This window comes from Rhinolophus sinicus, linkage group LG15 (genome assembly GCF_036562045.2).
Source record: "Rhinolophus sinicus isolate RSC01 linkage group LG15, ASM3656204v1, whole genome shotgun sequence".
In the NCBI taxonomy this organism is placed as follows: domain Eukaryota; kingdom Metazoa; phylum Chordata; class Mammalia; order Chiroptera; family Rhinolophidae; genus Rhinolophus; species Rhinolophus sinicus.
The window spans coordinates 22965099-22982782 of record NC_133764.1 but is presented as its reverse complement, the minus strand read 5'-3'; the positions used below and the strand labels follow the sequence as shown (position 1 = coordinate 22982782).

The 17684-nt window shown below is 38.0% G+C and overlaps 1 protein-coding gene across 17 annotated transcripts in view; it reads right to left on the bottom strand.

Moving 5' to 3' along the window:
* ACACA (acetyl-CoA carboxylase alpha) overlaps positions 1-17684 on the bottom strand; it is a 268765-nt gene that overhangs the window by 134168 nt on the left and 116913 nt on the right. For all 17 annotated transcript variants that reach the window (XM_019732514.2, XM_074320146.1, XM_019732521.2 and 14 more), the window contains 6 exons: positions 16989-17077; positions 12629-12753; positions 5929-6042; positions 4594-4707; positions 3591-3680; positions 1860-1978 (listed from right to left, as the gene is read on the bottom strand). In XM_019732514.2, coding sequence (XP_019588073.2) covers positions 1860-1978; positions 3591-3680; positions 4594-4707; positions 5929-6042; positions 12629-12753; positions 16989-17077 — 651 coding nt within the window. The remainder of the gene's footprint in view (positions 1-1859; positions 1979-3590; positions 3681-4593; positions 4708-5928; positions 6043-12628; positions 12754-16988; positions 17078-17684) is intronic.

The window sequence follows — 17684 nt, the reverse complement described above, 5'->3', positions numbered from 1 at the left end:
TACATTTTTTTTGGTTTTCAGAAGATTATTTTATCTTTCCCCCTTTATTGGACCTTATCTTTACCTTTACATCTATACCAATAATAATAATAAATCATCACCCTGCAGTTTCTAATTTCATATACATGCAACCAAGGAAGACTTTCGAGAGACTATAGAATTATAGTTCTGTCCAAGTCTGGTCTTTATCCATAGGAGTGTGTATACCTCAGATGCTGGGAGGAACAAGTATACAAGTTTTGAAACCATATCACGAATAATCAAGATTCAGACCCTGAAGATAGAAAGGTGAATAAGATTTCTTAACAAACAGTTGAGAAGCATTTCTCTCATTTTCCAGTCAACTATCCCTCACCTAACTGGACACATATCCTCAAATAAAAAAAGTAGGACAGGGAGAGCAACTGAGAAAGACAAGGGGAGCAATGAGGAGGGAAGGAAATCAGAAACAGCTCTGCAGCCTGACTACAAATCACTGCCCAAAGGGAAGACGGAGTAGAAAGCAGGAAGAAAAGGAGAACGTCCTGAGAATTACAAAGAGCATTAAGTATAGCATGTACTTCTCTACAATTATTCAAGGAATGCAGGAGAAGAAAGATGACCGAGGGCTGAGCCCATGTGTGCCATGAGTACTTCACTGCTCGCTGAAGGACAACCATTCGTTTCTAGAAAATGAGATTCTGAAATCCATGGAGGCAAAACTGTACCGAGAGATGCTTGCTAAATCAAGGATATATGCTTTTCTCTGCCAGCCATAAGGTATTTTTGAGGTAGAGAAGTGAAAGGATCTTCTGAGACAAAGAAGAGAAGTACTTTTTCTGAAGATGCTTTGGCTCACCTGCTGACCTCTGCTGGATCAACAGTGGCATCCAGTGGCCAAAAGTCTCAGCACAGACTTCTTTGTCTCTAGGAAGGGTTTCTAATGCTTTGGGTGAAGTGGCAATTCAGAACAAAGCCATTTCTGGTGTCTATAACTAAGGATCCCCAAAGACACAGTGCTTTGTAATATAAAGTGAAGAACCGAAGGCCATAAAGAAGAAATGGAGGGGGGCAGCTTAAAATTGGCTGTGGTATTTATATTTCCTGTGGTATTACTAGAAAGAATAAAAATACAAAAGGGGAATGAACATATGTGTGGGTGGAATTCCTAGATTTTCACTGCCTCAGAATAGTTTAGAAATAAATGAGCATACAAGAGAAACTATTTTTACTTTAAAACCAAAGTAATACTGAAACAAATTTCCATATGTACATTTTATTATTTCTTTTTTATAAAGGACTTAAGAAGGGAAAAAAATGGAATTAGTAAAACTTAATTTACTTGAATGTAAGTTTGCTTCTTAAGTGTGATCTTTAAAAAACTGATAGAGTTTCAACTGCTAAATTCAGGTGTCTGTTTTTAGGCAGATAATGAAATTGGATCAGGTATAACGTTAACCCATAGCAAACATACCGAAAAGAAAAGCATTCCACCCAAGATATTCCTATGTTCCAAGTATTCACTTAAACTATTAAAAAAGTGATTTTCTGACAAAGTTTCATCAAGTAAAATGCTAGTAAATTCTAACTTTAAAAAAAAAAAGAAAGAAAGAAAAGAGCTATGTTTCGTCAGTGACAAGCAAAAACGAATGGAGTAATCCTAAACTTTTATCTTAATTAGATCATACTTTATCTCTCCCGGTCAAAGATTCAAAAAAAAGAAGTGCACCAAGAGACTCTTCTCTCATGGCTTAAATTTGTTCCTTTTCTGCTCTACGTTTCAAGCTTTAAAAAATATGTAATTATCATATGCATTACTTCCCTTAACTCTCCTGACAGAGCTCTGGCTGGCTCAGGTGCACATACCAGCTCAAACTTACCTGTTTGGATGAGATGTGGGCAGCATGAACTGGAATTCCACCACGCAGGTATTGTCCTTAAGCTGGCGGTGTTGTACACTGTTAAGTTCATAGGCAATATAAGCCCTTCGAACATACACCTGGTGAAAAAGTAATCCTCAGTAAATACACTTTAACAACAGAAGCTACAAGATGGTTAGCCCAGGAAAAAGACAGTCTTGAAAAGAAGTTATCTAATGCAACAAAAGGGAGTCTGTGATGATCGAAGTCCCAAGGCTCTGTACAACAATACCTGCTTTAATTAATAAAGCTGGAATTTTGAAACTATACCCATAAATGGAAACAAAACTAGCCTGCCTCTGCTGGACACTGGTAGGGGTCCCATAAACCTTGCACACCAACCTAAACTCAGGAGAAGGTTTGATCTTTAGCAAAAGAGAGCATATAGAACATGACTATTAACTCATTAAGCATGATCATTTCAACAAAAGATAAAAGCAAGCAGTGAGAAAAACGAAAGGTGCTGATTCTGGGCCATATGAGAAGTGAAGATAGAAATAACTGCAGTGCAGTTCAACCCTTTTAACTATATCTTATATCTTTATCTTGTTTTGTTTTGTGTTCCCATTGCCCCAAATCAATTTCAGATTAAGTATCTCCCTCCAACACTAGGCAAAAGTAGTAAGGCATAATTTGACATATAGTATCACCAACACACTAACTTGACTCTAGAGTTAAAAGAAACAGCAACAGGCTACATCTCAGCAAACACCATCAGTCCAGCCTTACGTACTTCACAGCCAATTTGCCATGCACATAAAATGCGACATGGGATTCTATCAGCATGTGAGGTATAAAGGAGGCTGCTCATTAAATGACATGAAAGCACTGTAAAATACTTAGATATTTTTAAAATTTGGTGTTTACTGAGTATGATACATCACACTCTACCCACAGAATACAAATAACGAGTAATTCAAAAGAGCTCGCAACAGACTGAAGTGATGTCATATTACATAACATCATCTAAAACACTTCTTTTCCCTCATCTTCAAAAAACATGTACTTGGCAATTTTACAGCAGCAATTTTTGTGCCTAATGAGGTAGTGTGCTGTAGTGTAAACAGAAAAGTCTGTGAGTCAGATTGACCTGGGTTCAAATGCAAACTCTCCCACTTATTATCTATGTGCATTTGGACAAGTCACTTAATCTCTCAAGAGTCTCACTTTCTTACTTCATGAAGTAATTGTAGGATTAAATGAGAAAACTAAAGTAAAGCACCAAAAACACAGTTCATTAAATGTTATTACTTTTTTTCTCATGATGAAACATTTCATAAGAGCTGCTTGGCAATTCAGAATATAACTAAAATCCATTTTATTTGGCCCAAATCACAAAATGGAACATGTTCTGATCAGTCAGATTAGTAACACCCACTTGGGGTGTTACAGGGAATCCTAATTCATTATGAAATGGGAGAATCAAGTATACCTGGAATGTAGAGACTACTAAAAAATGCTGGCAGTTATTTTCCTGTGATCGGAGCCCAGAAGCTGGTGATTAGTTCAGCTGCAACACTTGGATAAAGCAAGACTATAGTTCAGCATTAGTTTCAGAGGAAAAGACTCTATTCTTAAGAACCAACCTTACGGCCAAAGAAAAAGGATTGATGCGATAGCCAAATAGACAGAAGAAATCAGCTAGAAATCAAGAAAAAGGCCACGTCATGTGATGTTACTATGAAAACTTACCTCCAGAGCTGCCATCCTCACTACCTGGTTGCTGTGATAGAAGAAGTTTGGTAGGACATCAAAAATAGATGTTTCGGACAAGATGAGTTTCTGGAAGGTACAATGTAAACCATTACATCCAAAAGAGAACAATTTCAATAGACAATATTTAGCATTTGAAGCATCTAGTGAAACTTAAGAATTTTGTCTGTGAATGTCATGCATGAATTTACCTTCTCTGTGCCTCAGCTTCCTCAAGCTACAAATTGGGGAAAATAATAATACTTATCCTCATAGGGCTGTTGTAAGCATCAGAAGAGTCAATACATGTATAATTCTTAGAATAATGCATTAACAATGCATTAATTATATGCTAATATAAGTGTTCATTACTATTATTATCATCCTTTCTGACATTTATCTGTACTCAACTTAAATTAAATATTGTCTCCATATTCCACTATGGGAAGCCATAGTCTTGAACCCCAGTTAAAACCTTCTGTTTCAACTATGAACCAAAAATAACAAAACATCCTTCTCCTCAATCTAGGTTCCCCAGAAGGAAATCTGACAGACAGCCTGAAGATCCCCTTAGCTAGATGTAACAACACTGTCCTTATTTCCAGGTCCACAAATAGAAAGTCATTCCTGAGAAAATGATGTGGTTTAAAAAATAATAGTCCAGGTCCCTCCAATTAGTGAAACTAGCCAATACTCTTTTATAAAATTGGTTCTCTATAAAGCTTAGTAGTAAGCATTAAAAGAAAATGAAAGCACACGGGGTAAAGACTTCAACAGGGTACTTCTATCAAGGCAAGGTCTATTTGATTTTTAAGCTAAACCACTATTCTAAAAGCATTTTTAAGGAAAAAAATATGCATAAGTATAAATAATTTTAGAAAGTGAAGGTATAAAACTACATTATGCAGAAAATCAAAACTGATTGATTGATTCCTTAATTAAGCTATGCTTGGGAATAAAGGAAACAAGGGTGCAGAGAGGTAGGAAAGGGCTGTAAGTATACCTGCAGGTTCTCAATGCAAAACTGATGTCCGTACATGTCAATAGCTGATAGGAAGATAGACTCTACTTGGTTATGGCGAAGCTCATATGATGGCAAATGGGAGGCAATAAGAACCTAGAGTGAGAGCAAAATAAGAGGCATAAGTTCCTAAGGGGGTGATTATTCTAGGCTCCTATTAGGCAACTCTGATACAAAAGCAATAAATATAAATCTGTAAGTGCAGGCATCAAAGATAAAACAGAGACCAAGTAAAACAACTTCTAGGTCCTGTAACATAAAGCCAATGCCACCAAATACTGCATCTCAGTTGACTCTCACCATGATTTGCGTTGTAGGCAATTTCCCATGGGGGGTGGGGGAGAGGGAGAGAAAACAGCTTCAATCAAGTTCCATCAGTGCATGTGATTTACCACTGCAAAGCTGCTAGTCCTGGGGACTGCTTGACTAGCTGTTAATTGGGAATCAGGTCTGGCAGGGAGCAGCTGTGGGGAAGGAGGATGCAGCAGAGCTAGCTGGCCTTTCACAACTCTGAAGTAGCAAGAAAGACTAGGAAAAGCAGCCCTGACAGCCCCAGGTACTCAGTATCAAGAAGAAGGAGTCAGGCTGTAACACCAATGCATGTGAGGGGCAGAGAGAGTGAAAGCAGTGTCACAAACAAACGGGGACACGGGAAGACCTGAATTCTCTCAGCAGGTCACTGAGAGGTTCAATAACTTTGAGTAGTTCAGTGACATAGATACAATTGTAGAGAAAGCAGAAGGTCACTGAGCAGCTTCAAATGCGGCTTCCTTGTCACTGCCATGTACTGGAACACAAAGGGAGCGCCAACTCTGGGCTTGCCTGCTGAAACCTTTTGGAATGGAAATGAAGACTGCGGGTGAAACTAACTGGACTTCTCTGGGGTTGTTCTGATTGCTAGCACCTCAGAGTCATTTCATTCTCTTTTATCTTTCTGCTTTCTACACTGGATTTTTTCCCTATACACTTAAAAGTTTTCACCTGCTTCTAAGGAAGTAAGAAATATTGATTCTATTGCCTTCCCTCAGTTTCCTTTCCTCCACATGACCCTGGTTGACTATCACAGGACTCCTAGGAAGGGTAGGGAATGATAACAGGATTTTATACTGGGGAAAGGGCTCCTATTTTAAAGAGACTCTAACATTGAGTTTTCCTTTTAAAAAAACACACCAAAAAACATATACCACATGAAAACATTTGTTCTGAGGGCAGTGAGACATACATAGAAAATTGAATCTCTGCAAGGTGATGGAGTAAAAGCTCATTGCCCAATCTATGAAAACCATTCCTCCCTCAGGATAACCAACACGTCCTTACCTGGCGTGCTCGAAGTGCCACTTTAGCATTGGTGGTCTTACTGAGCTGAGTGAGCTCTGTGAGGATATTCAGCAGCTCATCTGTGAGTGTAGGGTCCCGGCCACACAACTGATCCTAATTGTCAAGGTGAAAAAGAACATACACACCCACATTAAAAGGAACGGAGGTGGACAGGACTTTGAAATGGAAAAGGGAATAAAAACAAAGTAAACATAGCTGGATTAATAAGAAAATGTAAACTTTCTATTTCTTTTCTTTTTTAATCCCAAACAATGTAGAAAACAAGATCCTAGAAGAAGTTGCTGCTAAGAGAAGAAGCCGAAATCCCCCAGACATTCAGATTCAAAATTCCTCATGTATTTCTTCATAAATCAATATTGTATTTTTAACATGCAGAAGAAATCATCAGAGACATTTTTAAAAGGGGTCACGGGATTCTGAGTAAGAAATAACAGATGATGTTTTAAGAGATTTTAAATAATATAGGGACTAAAGACTTTCCTATTCCCTCTCCCACTTCTGGAAAGAAGGCAGAATAAAGCAGAAGGAACCACTCCTAGTGGTTTTCATTCCACAAACAAATGTTCAGCATCCCACGAGGGTACAAAACAGAAACACAAGAACAAATTATTCATTTATAAACACACACTAAATAAAAATACCATCTCATATTCTGACAATTCTGTACCCCAAATCATTTATCCTCTTGCAGTACCAAGAATCATTCCACAATATCTAAACATGGTGAATCCCTACATGGATTAGAGGAAAAAAACACAGCTCTTACAATACAATCCATATTCAGTATTGGGTCCTTCCTCTTCTAAAAATTAAAAATTGTTAAGAAAAACATCTCTATCATATTTTGAGAAAAATTTTTCTTCTCCAGTGGAATGTCAGTTTATTCCCTAAATTCATCCATGATCCACATAACTTTCATCTAAGCTGAAAAATCACAGATGCCGTTTTAATAAATGCCTTTTTGGAAATTTACAGAGCTATTTGTAGTAGTAGTTCTTAATATCACACCACATAAAATATACACGTTTAGGTAGAGTTCCCTCTACTTGGAATTTGAAATAATTGCCTTTATATTTTAGTGCATTTTTATTCTCCCCTACTATCAATAGGACGTGAAAGATGACCAGATCCCAAAAGGCTTCCTGTTGCTGCTTTTCAATATCCTCCTTATCTTGATTATCAGCCTTTTCCTTGAAGACTCTCCATTTCATACTTGACCTTCCCCATCTTAGGGATTCTCTTTATAGTCCATGACCACAGCAGTAGAAACAAAAGCTTGGGGCTTTTGGAGTAGATATGCATTTCCCATAACACTTTTTTCTACAATCCCTACTACTTTCCACGTCACAATGTAGATAGCTTTGACTCAACATCATCATGCTATGAAAAAACGCCATCTCAAACCTTTTAAAGCAGGACATATTTTCTGGTTCCCCAATCTACCAACCAGAGGTCTGCTCCACTGTCCACAATTATAAAACACATGATGGGATTTATAGCTAAGGAAATGCAAGTATGTATTGTTTTCACCTATTTAACGCAGGGAATTCACTCATCTAAGTGGGAAGAACGGCTGCTATTAAAGTGACTATAAATCCAGGGTTCGTTTGAGCACCTAGCCACAGGCTAGAGGGCCCATTCCACCTATGCTAAGGTGTAAAAGCAAAGAGGAGGGAGAAAATGCAATTAAGTCTCATCTTGTTGAGAACTAAGGAACAAAACAGAATTTCAAGGAATATATCTAATTACCAAGACAAGACTGTAAAAAGACAGACGGAAAAAGGATACCAGTGGGTAGGAAAACCAAGATAAGCTTTTCCTACCTAACTCCCTCTTTACCTAAGGTTCCCAGTAGAGAAAACGTATTCCTTTCTGAGGTATTTACATCATCAGAATGACCCACTGAAAGATCTAAACACCTCTTAAGGTGTCCTGGGTAGTACTACCCTGTAAATAGCCGGACTGAAGTCTCAACATTAACAATAAAAGCCAACATAACAAAATAAGAACACTAGCCACCTACCCAACCTATATCAGATTGAATACGGAATGTTTTCCCTTGAAAGGAAATCCAGGTTTACCTTTTGAGATTAAACTAAAATACGTTAAGTAAAAATGAAGTTATCATCTTGCCTAAGTACAGATCATGTAGTTAAAAAAACAAAACATACAAAACCACTTTTTAAAAAAACCATTTCTTCATTTCATCTTATAACTACAAGGGAATGGGGGTTGGGGAAAAGAAACAGTATGTGTAAGAAAAGTGAACTATGGAGATTAGAAAATATAGCAGGGAAGTAATTATTTTGTTCACAATCACCAAATGACAATCTGACTGAGCTCCCTGTGATAAAGTACAAAACCAGAACTTTCTGGGATATGAAATATCAAATACAGTGTGAATGAACCACTACTTCCATTAGTTTGTCCTGCCTTGAAAATTTTCCATTCAAATATAATACGATTTTCTCCATTGCCATTATTAATACCTAGAAAATGATTAGCAATAGGCAATTACGTGCAGAATAACCTCAATCCTCTCTTGTCCTTGACCTAGACATAGTGTTCAGGTCCTAAAAGAAACCACCAGGGAGGGAAGACCATTTTGTTCATCAGAACCACCCATCCCAAGATACAAACATCCAACAAGGAAGTTTATGGGCCTCTAGCCTGGAGATAGACTTCCCTTGGGCAACTGGACAGCCCAACACCACCATCTAATCCTGGTGAACATTTTGTAGTGATGACATTCAATGGTAACTATGTCAGCAGATATTTTCTCAGTGTTAAAGAAGTTCATTTAATGAACCTACCCACTGACTTGGGGATTACAGGTCACTTGCCTAAATCTGCAAGCCTAAGTGAAAATTATTATTCAGTTAATGGTTAAGATTGGCACTACACAGTTATTTCTTGTTTTTATTCTTATCCAAGATGGTGGCTAACAACAGGACTATTTCAGATTTGCAGAAATATAACAAACCTGCGTGTCAAAACCATAACCAAATTTAGAAAGCTGACTGCCAGAAGAATCTAACCCAGTCCAACTTGATCTTAGCATCCTAAATTCTGAAGGCAATTCAAAATGAAAAGAATGTGACCTACTGTGTTAAAGACATGACCTATTGTTCAGCGGGGCGAGGCACCAATCCCAACACCAGCAATGGATTGGTAGCTTCTTCCAGTCACAGCTAGACTTTTGTGACATTCCAAGGATGTCATGGGACAGGTTGAACAAGAAATTGTTAATATCACACTGATTCACTAAACTGGGTCCACTGAGACATATTAATACTTTCTTCTTTACTTACACATTGGACAAAATGATCTACAGTCATGTTAAGAGGAGGACGGAAAGGCGCTGATTGGCATTTTAAATGCTCCCTGTCCAAACCAAACCAGACGCTCATAGGCCTGGTGTTACTCACATGATGTTGACATCATGTTCACGTGGACCATGCCAGAAATAAACTCTCAGTAGGGAGGGGATGGTTACTCAAGTCAAGGTGGCTAGAGGATATGCACTTGGCTCTCTAAACAGCTAGGAGGATGTTGATACTTTCTACTGGTTCCAAGCAGCTTCATTTGGCTAAAGAAGGTCCTAAATATCTCTAAGTAAACATAAACAGTGTTCTAAGATTTTTCCTAGAAAATTAAACGTAAGAAAGGAGAAGCGCTTTCTAAAAAATAAACTTAACTGTTGGTCTTCCAGACTGTTTTCAACTGTGGCACAATATTCCTCCAAATAGAGAAAACTTGACAGGACTTGAACCTTTGACTTGACATTTTGCTTTCCAGATAGGGTGAAAGATGAGAAGAAATGTGCTGGAGAGTCCTTGAAGCAAGTTACCACTAAGCAAGTTATGCTAACACCTGGAGGGTACAGAGGGTACCTCGGAGCAGCCCACACTCCGTACCATTGATTCACGGAAGCCCAATTTTCTCCATCCCTCCCTCAAGGTTCAAAAGCCCCAGAAATCATCATCTAGCTCAGCAAAGCACACCATCAACATTCCTCCTTCTAGAAAGCAGACACTGGAAGGCCGGGCACAGCACATCAATCAGGAAGCCAAGGTAAGTAAAGAAAGGGAAAGGAGCTGGGAGCGCAAGGTGCGGGACTCAAATGCTACCCATAAAAGAGAGTAAGGTGGTACCTGTAAAAGACAGTAAGACCTCCAGAAAGAGTAATTCAAACAGCTAAAATGGCTTTTGCCAGCCACCACTGTTAATGCAGATGTGGAATGGGGGTGGGGGATCTAACCATTGCCCAAGAAGGAAAGAGGAAGCCCATGTCTGGCATTCAGATCGGGAAGGAGCACATTTTGTGCTTTCATGCCTGCTCCATAAGTCACTGCTAGATGGCCCTTAGCTCAATCATATCAATTAACTCCTTGATTTCCAAATCTCTAAATGAGGTGAAAACAGCTGATATATCAAAAGAAGTTTAATGACAGGAAAGCCTACATATCCTACTATGTTTACCGAGTTTTGTTTTGCTTTTTAAAGAAAAATGTGAAATGCCAAAACAAAGAAAAGGACAAATCCATCTTTCTGGTTCACATCTTCAACCTTCTTTCTCCTCCTCTTCCCTCCTCCCCACCTCCCCATCCTATTCATTCAAACCCAAACACTAACAAACACCTCTCTTCTCCAAAGAGTTCAGCCTGTTGGAAAGAAAGTTTGGGTCCTATCCACACAGGTAAGAAGTAATCAGGATGACAAGGTGGAGAAAAAGGAACAGCCGCAAGTCAGAGTCCCGTTGGCTTCTGCCTGTCCTGACTGGCAAAAGCAGAAAGCAAAGCCTCAAACCAGTTCTCTGACAGGGCCCAACGCCTCTGCAGCACCCCCGTGTAATTACACACTTGAGTGACTGGACTCTGAAGAAAATTGAAGGCCTGAGCTCCGAACAGCTGCCATTTTCTCTCTCCATCACACCAGCGTGATTACTTGAGAAATGAACAGCCCCGGCTCAAAGCTACTCCAGAATTCTCAGAGGAAATATGGCTCCGTGTTCCAATAATGAGATTCTTAAGGCAAGCGTTACTTACAATCACTCCGCAAAAGGAGCGAGCCGAGCCCCTATATCTTACAAATTAGAATTTAAGAAACCCAGCGACAGTCTTGGACGATCATTACTCTTCTGCTGCTCCAAGGATTCTGGGCTTTGGTCTATTTTTAGTGCAGAAAACTGTTAAGTCTTTAAAAAGGTAATCATAATAAAATGAAAACTCACCATAATTAGCTTCCTAAAAAGGCAAATGCCACCCCATTTTAGGGCCAAACTGACAGATTCTTCCACTCCCTCACATCACCCTTTTCTACCAGAAAGTCTTGACTTTATACAAATAATTAGCTCTCTTTGTATTAAAACTAAAAACAAACAAACAAAGAAACAACAACAAAAAATATGTCTAACTAGTCGGAGATTTCTTCCCTCTTTTGATTGAGGGGAAAAAAAAATCAGCCAGTTGCCATAGATAATATCATTTTTTTGTCGAAACATGTCACTTGGGGAAATTGAAATATTACATAGTGCTGACATTTTTTCCCCCTCTTTAAAACGCATCTTCTAGTCGTTCTAGGGTACCCAAACTGTCCCTATAATTATCAGATACTTTTAAAAGTGTGGTATTCTAAAAAATGTTATATCCTTGAGAGTTAAGCAGCTAAGCAGATAACTGAATCAGAGGCACTGCTGTTAACCAGAGATGGGAGGTAGTTTCCCTTCCTTCTGAACTATGAAATAAAAAATAGCAGTGCAGATTTATAGCTTGTTTCTACCAGGAAGAAATGATGGGATTAAGGTACCCAAAATGCCAACCCACAAAGGGACAAGAAAGGAAAACTCGAGGAGTCAAACGTACTCTAGTACCCCCCCCCAAAAGACACATATGCGAGAGCACAGCAATTGTTCACGGGGTGGGGAATTTAAGAACAGTCCTATTGTCCTCTGATTCCTAGAATTAACTCAACCAGAAAAATCTAAGAGTGAGGAACTTCTAAATCATTTTTTGAAACCCTGAAGTCCACAAAAATTCCACCCACTGTTCAAATGTACGTCAGTCCTATTCACATCTATTAGTCTCACCTCGTATTCCTACTTTCTACTAATTCTCCTGTGACTAGGGTATGGGGACAAAAGCATATATCTACTACCAATACAATAATCGGAGGTTGGATTTCCATGTACATAAAACAGAGAGGGACCAAAGAAGATGCAAAACAAATTTAAATGTCTTTGGTGGGGGAGGGACATTATGAGATTTCTAACAGTTGTTTTTGTCCTTCAATTTTGGACATGACAGCCATTGAGGATATTCATGGAACAAACAAGAGTTATAATGAAGACGTACACTGGCTGGATAAAACTCTATTTTAAAGATACTGCCAGGAGTCACACCAGAAATAACGAAGCACAGGGCACCTCTAAGTAGAGTCTAGACGTTGGAGTTCCTATGCATGATTATACGCGTAACAGCCAGGGCAGTCCTTTCCTGCAGGGAGCAGGTTCCTCCAGATCAAGGACAAAGGCAGGAGTGAGAAATTGTTAATCCACAACCCAAGCCCCACTCATCCCACTTTTATAAAAGACAGGAGCTCTTCCTCTGCCCACAGCCATCAGAAATGCTGTTTTGCATATCATCAACCATCTCTACAGGTTCTGAAAGATTGTACTCACAATAAGCATTGTGACCAGAAGGTTCTTCTTGGTGACTTGAGCATGAGAAAAGATATAGTTCAGTACCGTGTTCATATCACTCTTGTTCTCCTCCCGAAGGGCGAACACACATTTGTCATAATGACCTGCAAGCAGCAAAAAGAATTGGAACTCATCCATGTACGAATGTTCATGTTTACGTGCTATTTGTTTTTTAATGTCTATAATTCACCCGATCAACAGTGAGAAGAAACAACTTAAGAGTTTTCCTGGAGAGATGTGTCCAGAATGGCTGTGTACTTTAGGAAAAGGAACATTGGACAAGGAGTTAGGCAATCTTGTTATAAGACTCGGACTCAAAGCCTGACTCTACTGCCAATTTACTATGTGCTCCTGGGCAAATCACCTTACCTCTCTGAGCCTCATTTTCATTGAAAGTATTGAGAAGTGGGGGGAGGGTGTGCCTAGAGACTGAGGGGTTGGGAATTAACTCCAACTCTCCATCCTTATTCTAAACTCTCGCATTTAGCTTCCTGGAATGATTTCCTTAGAAGACAGGGTCCTGCTGCTTAAAAAGAAATGTCCATATCTTTAAACCCTACTCCAGCTTGAGATTCTGGGTCCATGTCTGACTCACTGAAAATGTTTCACCCTAACTAGAAGGAACAGTTTTAGCTCAAAAATAAAATGACACAAACTTATCAATATCCACGAGAAGGATGGCTGCTATCTCTGGAATCAATATTTTCCGCTGTAAGTTCATGAAACAGCTAAGAAATGCCAAGGAATTCCAAATCCAAACTAAGGCATAGATCAAGGAGAACCTGCATTAAGTCAAAAGGTCTGCAGGGAGAGTACAGTTATGTATATTTTCACTGGCCTTTCCGAAGGCCACTGGGGACAGGTTAGTTCTGGCTAGGAAAGCTATGTTTTGCAACAGAAGCATAAGCTTCAGGTACATTGTAGTGATATCTACCATGGGATATAAGTAACAGTCACTTCTTTAGGAAACAGCTTACCTCAGAATTAAATTTCCAAGTAAAGGAGAATTAGTGTTTGCGTGGTCTCAAGGGTCAGAATTTTATGAAATCATGAAAATACTAAAGGATTATTGACTCAGTTCAGATTCCATGTTAAGTTACAAACCAGAACAGTGGAGTTCAAACTGCATTACCATGGATTCCTAGAATACTGAGTACATTCAACCAGGGCAACTCTGCTTTTACCTGTTTTAAATATTAAAGACAGACATATGATTTTTTTCAAAATGAAACTATATATATTTGAAAAACAGTGGAGTGCAATAGCTAGAGAGCTGCCAATTTCATAAAAGACCCATTTAGAACAAACTGGAAGCTATTTAAAAATTGGCTGTCCTATATAAATAGAAATTATAATTCTCCCAACCAAGATTTAGCTTTGAAGTGACAACAGAAATATATCTTGGTAATAGGAATTACTAGGACAAGGGGAAATAAAAAGAATATTTACCCAGGGGAGAAGCTGCAGAGACACTAAGCAGAAAGAAAGCAATAATACCAAGTGTTCTCTTCTTAAAAACTTTTTATTGTGAAATATACATACAGAAGAATAAATAAAATAAACACCCACGTAACTACTATCTATCTTAAACAGAACATTTTTAGTACCTTTGAAAGATCCTTTGTGTTCCTCCTCGGAAACAACTACTAAGCTGAATTTTCTATTAATCTTTCTTGGGCTTTTCTTTACATTTTATCACAAATGTATATGTAGTTTCACTTTTCCTGTTTTTCAACTTGATAACAACGGAAACACTGTGTATGGATCCTTTTGTAACTTATTTCTTTCCCTTAACAATACGTTTTTAAGATTCATGCTTTTGTTCACATGTGTACCTGGGACCACCCATTTTCACTGCTGTATAGTAATCCATTGTGGAAATACACTGCACTAGAATTCAGTAATCTAGTCTACTTGTGTAATTTGGATTGTTTCCTGTCCCCCCATTTTTATTTATTTATTTTTTGCTATTATGAACAATGCTGTCAGAAACAGTCTTGTATGTGTCTCCTAATAAACAGGTATAAGAGTTTCTCTAGAGTACATTATCTAAGAATGAAATTGTTAGGTCAGGAGTATACAGAAGTTCAACTCTATTAGGTACTGACAAACCATTTTCCAAAGTGGTTTGCACTTTGGAAATTTGCACTTCCACTTACAGAAGCAGTGGAAGAAAATGATGTGACTTTTTATTTCTTGCCAATCTCACTGTGGTTTTGGCTCACATTTCTCTAATTGGTAATGAGATTGAACATCTTTTCATAAGTTTTTGGATCATTTGTGTTTCCCTTTCTGTGAATTATCTTTTTATATCTTTTACCAATTTTTCTACTAGGTTGTCTTTTACTTATTGATTCATAGCAGTTCTCTAGATTCTAGATACTGATCTGGTTAGGTGTATGTTTTATAAATATCTTCTCCTACATTGTAGCTTGTTATTGTCAGTTATTTTATGGTATCTTTTCATGAACAGAAGTTCTTAAGTAGGGTCGAATTAATCAACCTTTTCCTTTATAGTTTGCATTTGCTGTATCTTGTATGATAAAATCTTCCCTACCCTGAGGTTATAAGGATATTCCCCTGAAAATTTAATCGTTTTGCCTCTTTCATACATGTTTAAGTCTTTAATTCATCTGGAATTGATTTTTGTGTGTATCTGTTAGAAGGTAGTGATCCAGTTTCTTCTTTTGATTTTACAAATAAATAACCCCTTGTCCCGGTATCATTTATTGAAAAGCCTGTCCTTTCTTCATGATCTATAATGCCTACTCTGTTATAAAGTGAGTTTTCATATATGTGTGGATCTGTTTCTGGGCGATTATGTTCCATTGGACTATTATTAACTGTCCTTACACCAATATTACAATCTCTTCATTAATATGGCATTATACTTAATCTTGACACTTACTATGATATTATACTTAATCTTAACTGGACAAATCCCTCCACCTTATATTTCTTAGATACTTGTTACTGTCAGACTTTTCTTTCATGTAAATTTTAGAGTTACCTTGACAAATTTCATGAAAATACCCTACTAGGATTTTTATTAGAATGCTAATAAATCTACAGATGAATTCAGGGAGAATAAATACGTTGCAAGTGTATATTCCAATTTAAGATCATGATATTTGTTTAGATTTTCTTTATTATTGTTAACTGATTATAAGTTTCTCCAAAAGAAAATTTTTGTTAGACTTATTCCTTAGTATTTAATATTTTGGATTGCCGATTTAAATGGCAAATTTTTCTAAATTGCTTTTCTAAACAACTGTTCTAGTCCTCATATCTTTAACTCTTTTCCTTGTCTTACGGCACGTGCTAGGACATCCAGCATGATGCTGAATAGTGATAGCAGGTGTCCGCGTATTATTCCTAATCTTAAGAGTATGCTTTCAACATCTTACCATTATGTATGAGGTATCCTATAGATTTTTTTGATGGGGAACTTTTGATTAAAGAAGTTCCATTTCATTCTTCATTTGCCCGGAGTTTATCATGAACAGATATTAAATTTTGTCAAATGCTTCCTCCCCCCATATCTTGGAATGATGACCATGGTTTTCTCCCCCCTCTTTTAATGCTATTACATGATAAATTATATTAATCAGTTTTTCTGATATTAATCAAGCTTGCATTAGTGGGATAAAGCCAACTTGGTCGTATACATTGCTAAATTTAGTTTGCTAATGTTTACTTGAGGATTCTTGCTGGTTATGAGTGTCAGAGCCATCCTTTAAAGGATGCAAAAGGGAGCAAAACAGACACAAGAAAATGTTAGGCGGTATTTCAAATTCTACGGTGTTTCACTGCCATCTTGTGGCAGGAAGCAGTATCAGCAGCATGTTGCTTTAAAATCTTAGGGAGGATGTTTCACAGTTAGAGACTTTATACATCATATAGTGAAGCTCTTCAGAGAAAGCCAGGGATAAATTCCACCTAAATGATACACTGAAAAGTAGTGGAAAATCTGAGCCTGTCTCAGATGCCTGTGGTTCAATCCATGGATTAGCTGCTGAGAGGCAAGCTCTTCAGATAGGGTTTCTCAATTTCAGCCTAGTCATGATGCAACCAACTCTCACTATACAAGGTCAAGAAGTCGTCAAGAGGGAATGCTAATCTCTACTAGAAAAATTATCTCAGCGCTTTCCCAGAAGCACATGGATTCACAATCTCATCATGTTGTTCTTTCTTAGGCACCAGTGAGATATAGAGGTTTAGTTTTCAAGGGAGCGGTGAAAGGAGGAAGAGTTTGTGAGTGGGAAGTGTTAGAGGACGAACTGTCTCAGCTGTTGCAGGGAAACTTTCTCAGACACAGAGTCCCCAGGGAGAGGCTTACCATTCTGGAACTGTGTCTCTACTCGCAGGTACTGCCGTAGCAGGTCCATCACCACAGCCTTCATGTGGCCTCGGATGCCACTTCGGTACCTAAGCAACCAGAACAAGTCTCCACTGAGAAACCTGACAGGCTAACACTATTAAATAACAGACTATTAAATAATAAACCCAGAGCCCAGATTTACCTTCTAGACTTTCTACTGAACTGTTTTCCCTCTGAATATATGGCAGCACTGGGGCAAGCCTAAAATCAACTAACCAGATTCATTTAAATCCCAAGCCTAAAAGAAATCTGGCTAAGAACAAGAGTTTTCTATAAAGGAAAAGAGAAAAAAGGAGAACAAAACAAAATTGAAAACCACTTAATAGTCCTAACTAACAACACCCTGGTTCAGTTCCCACTGCTGAGTAGAAATGATTACCGAACCCTTGAAACAGCTAAGAGACATCTGAAAAATTTATGAGTATCTTAAAGTTGAAAATGTTCTGTGAATATTATTTTAGTCCAATAGTTGGCTCCATAAGCTAAGAAAATATGTCACACCAGACCCTGTGCCAGAAGAAAAATTAGGGGTTTCATCAAATTGTTAAGGAAAGAGAAAATAAGATTTCTGTGCCTTAATAATTGACAGAAAAATACAGAAATAGAAAGAAGTCATCACAAATATTGAGGATAAGAGTTACCTTGCAATTCTAA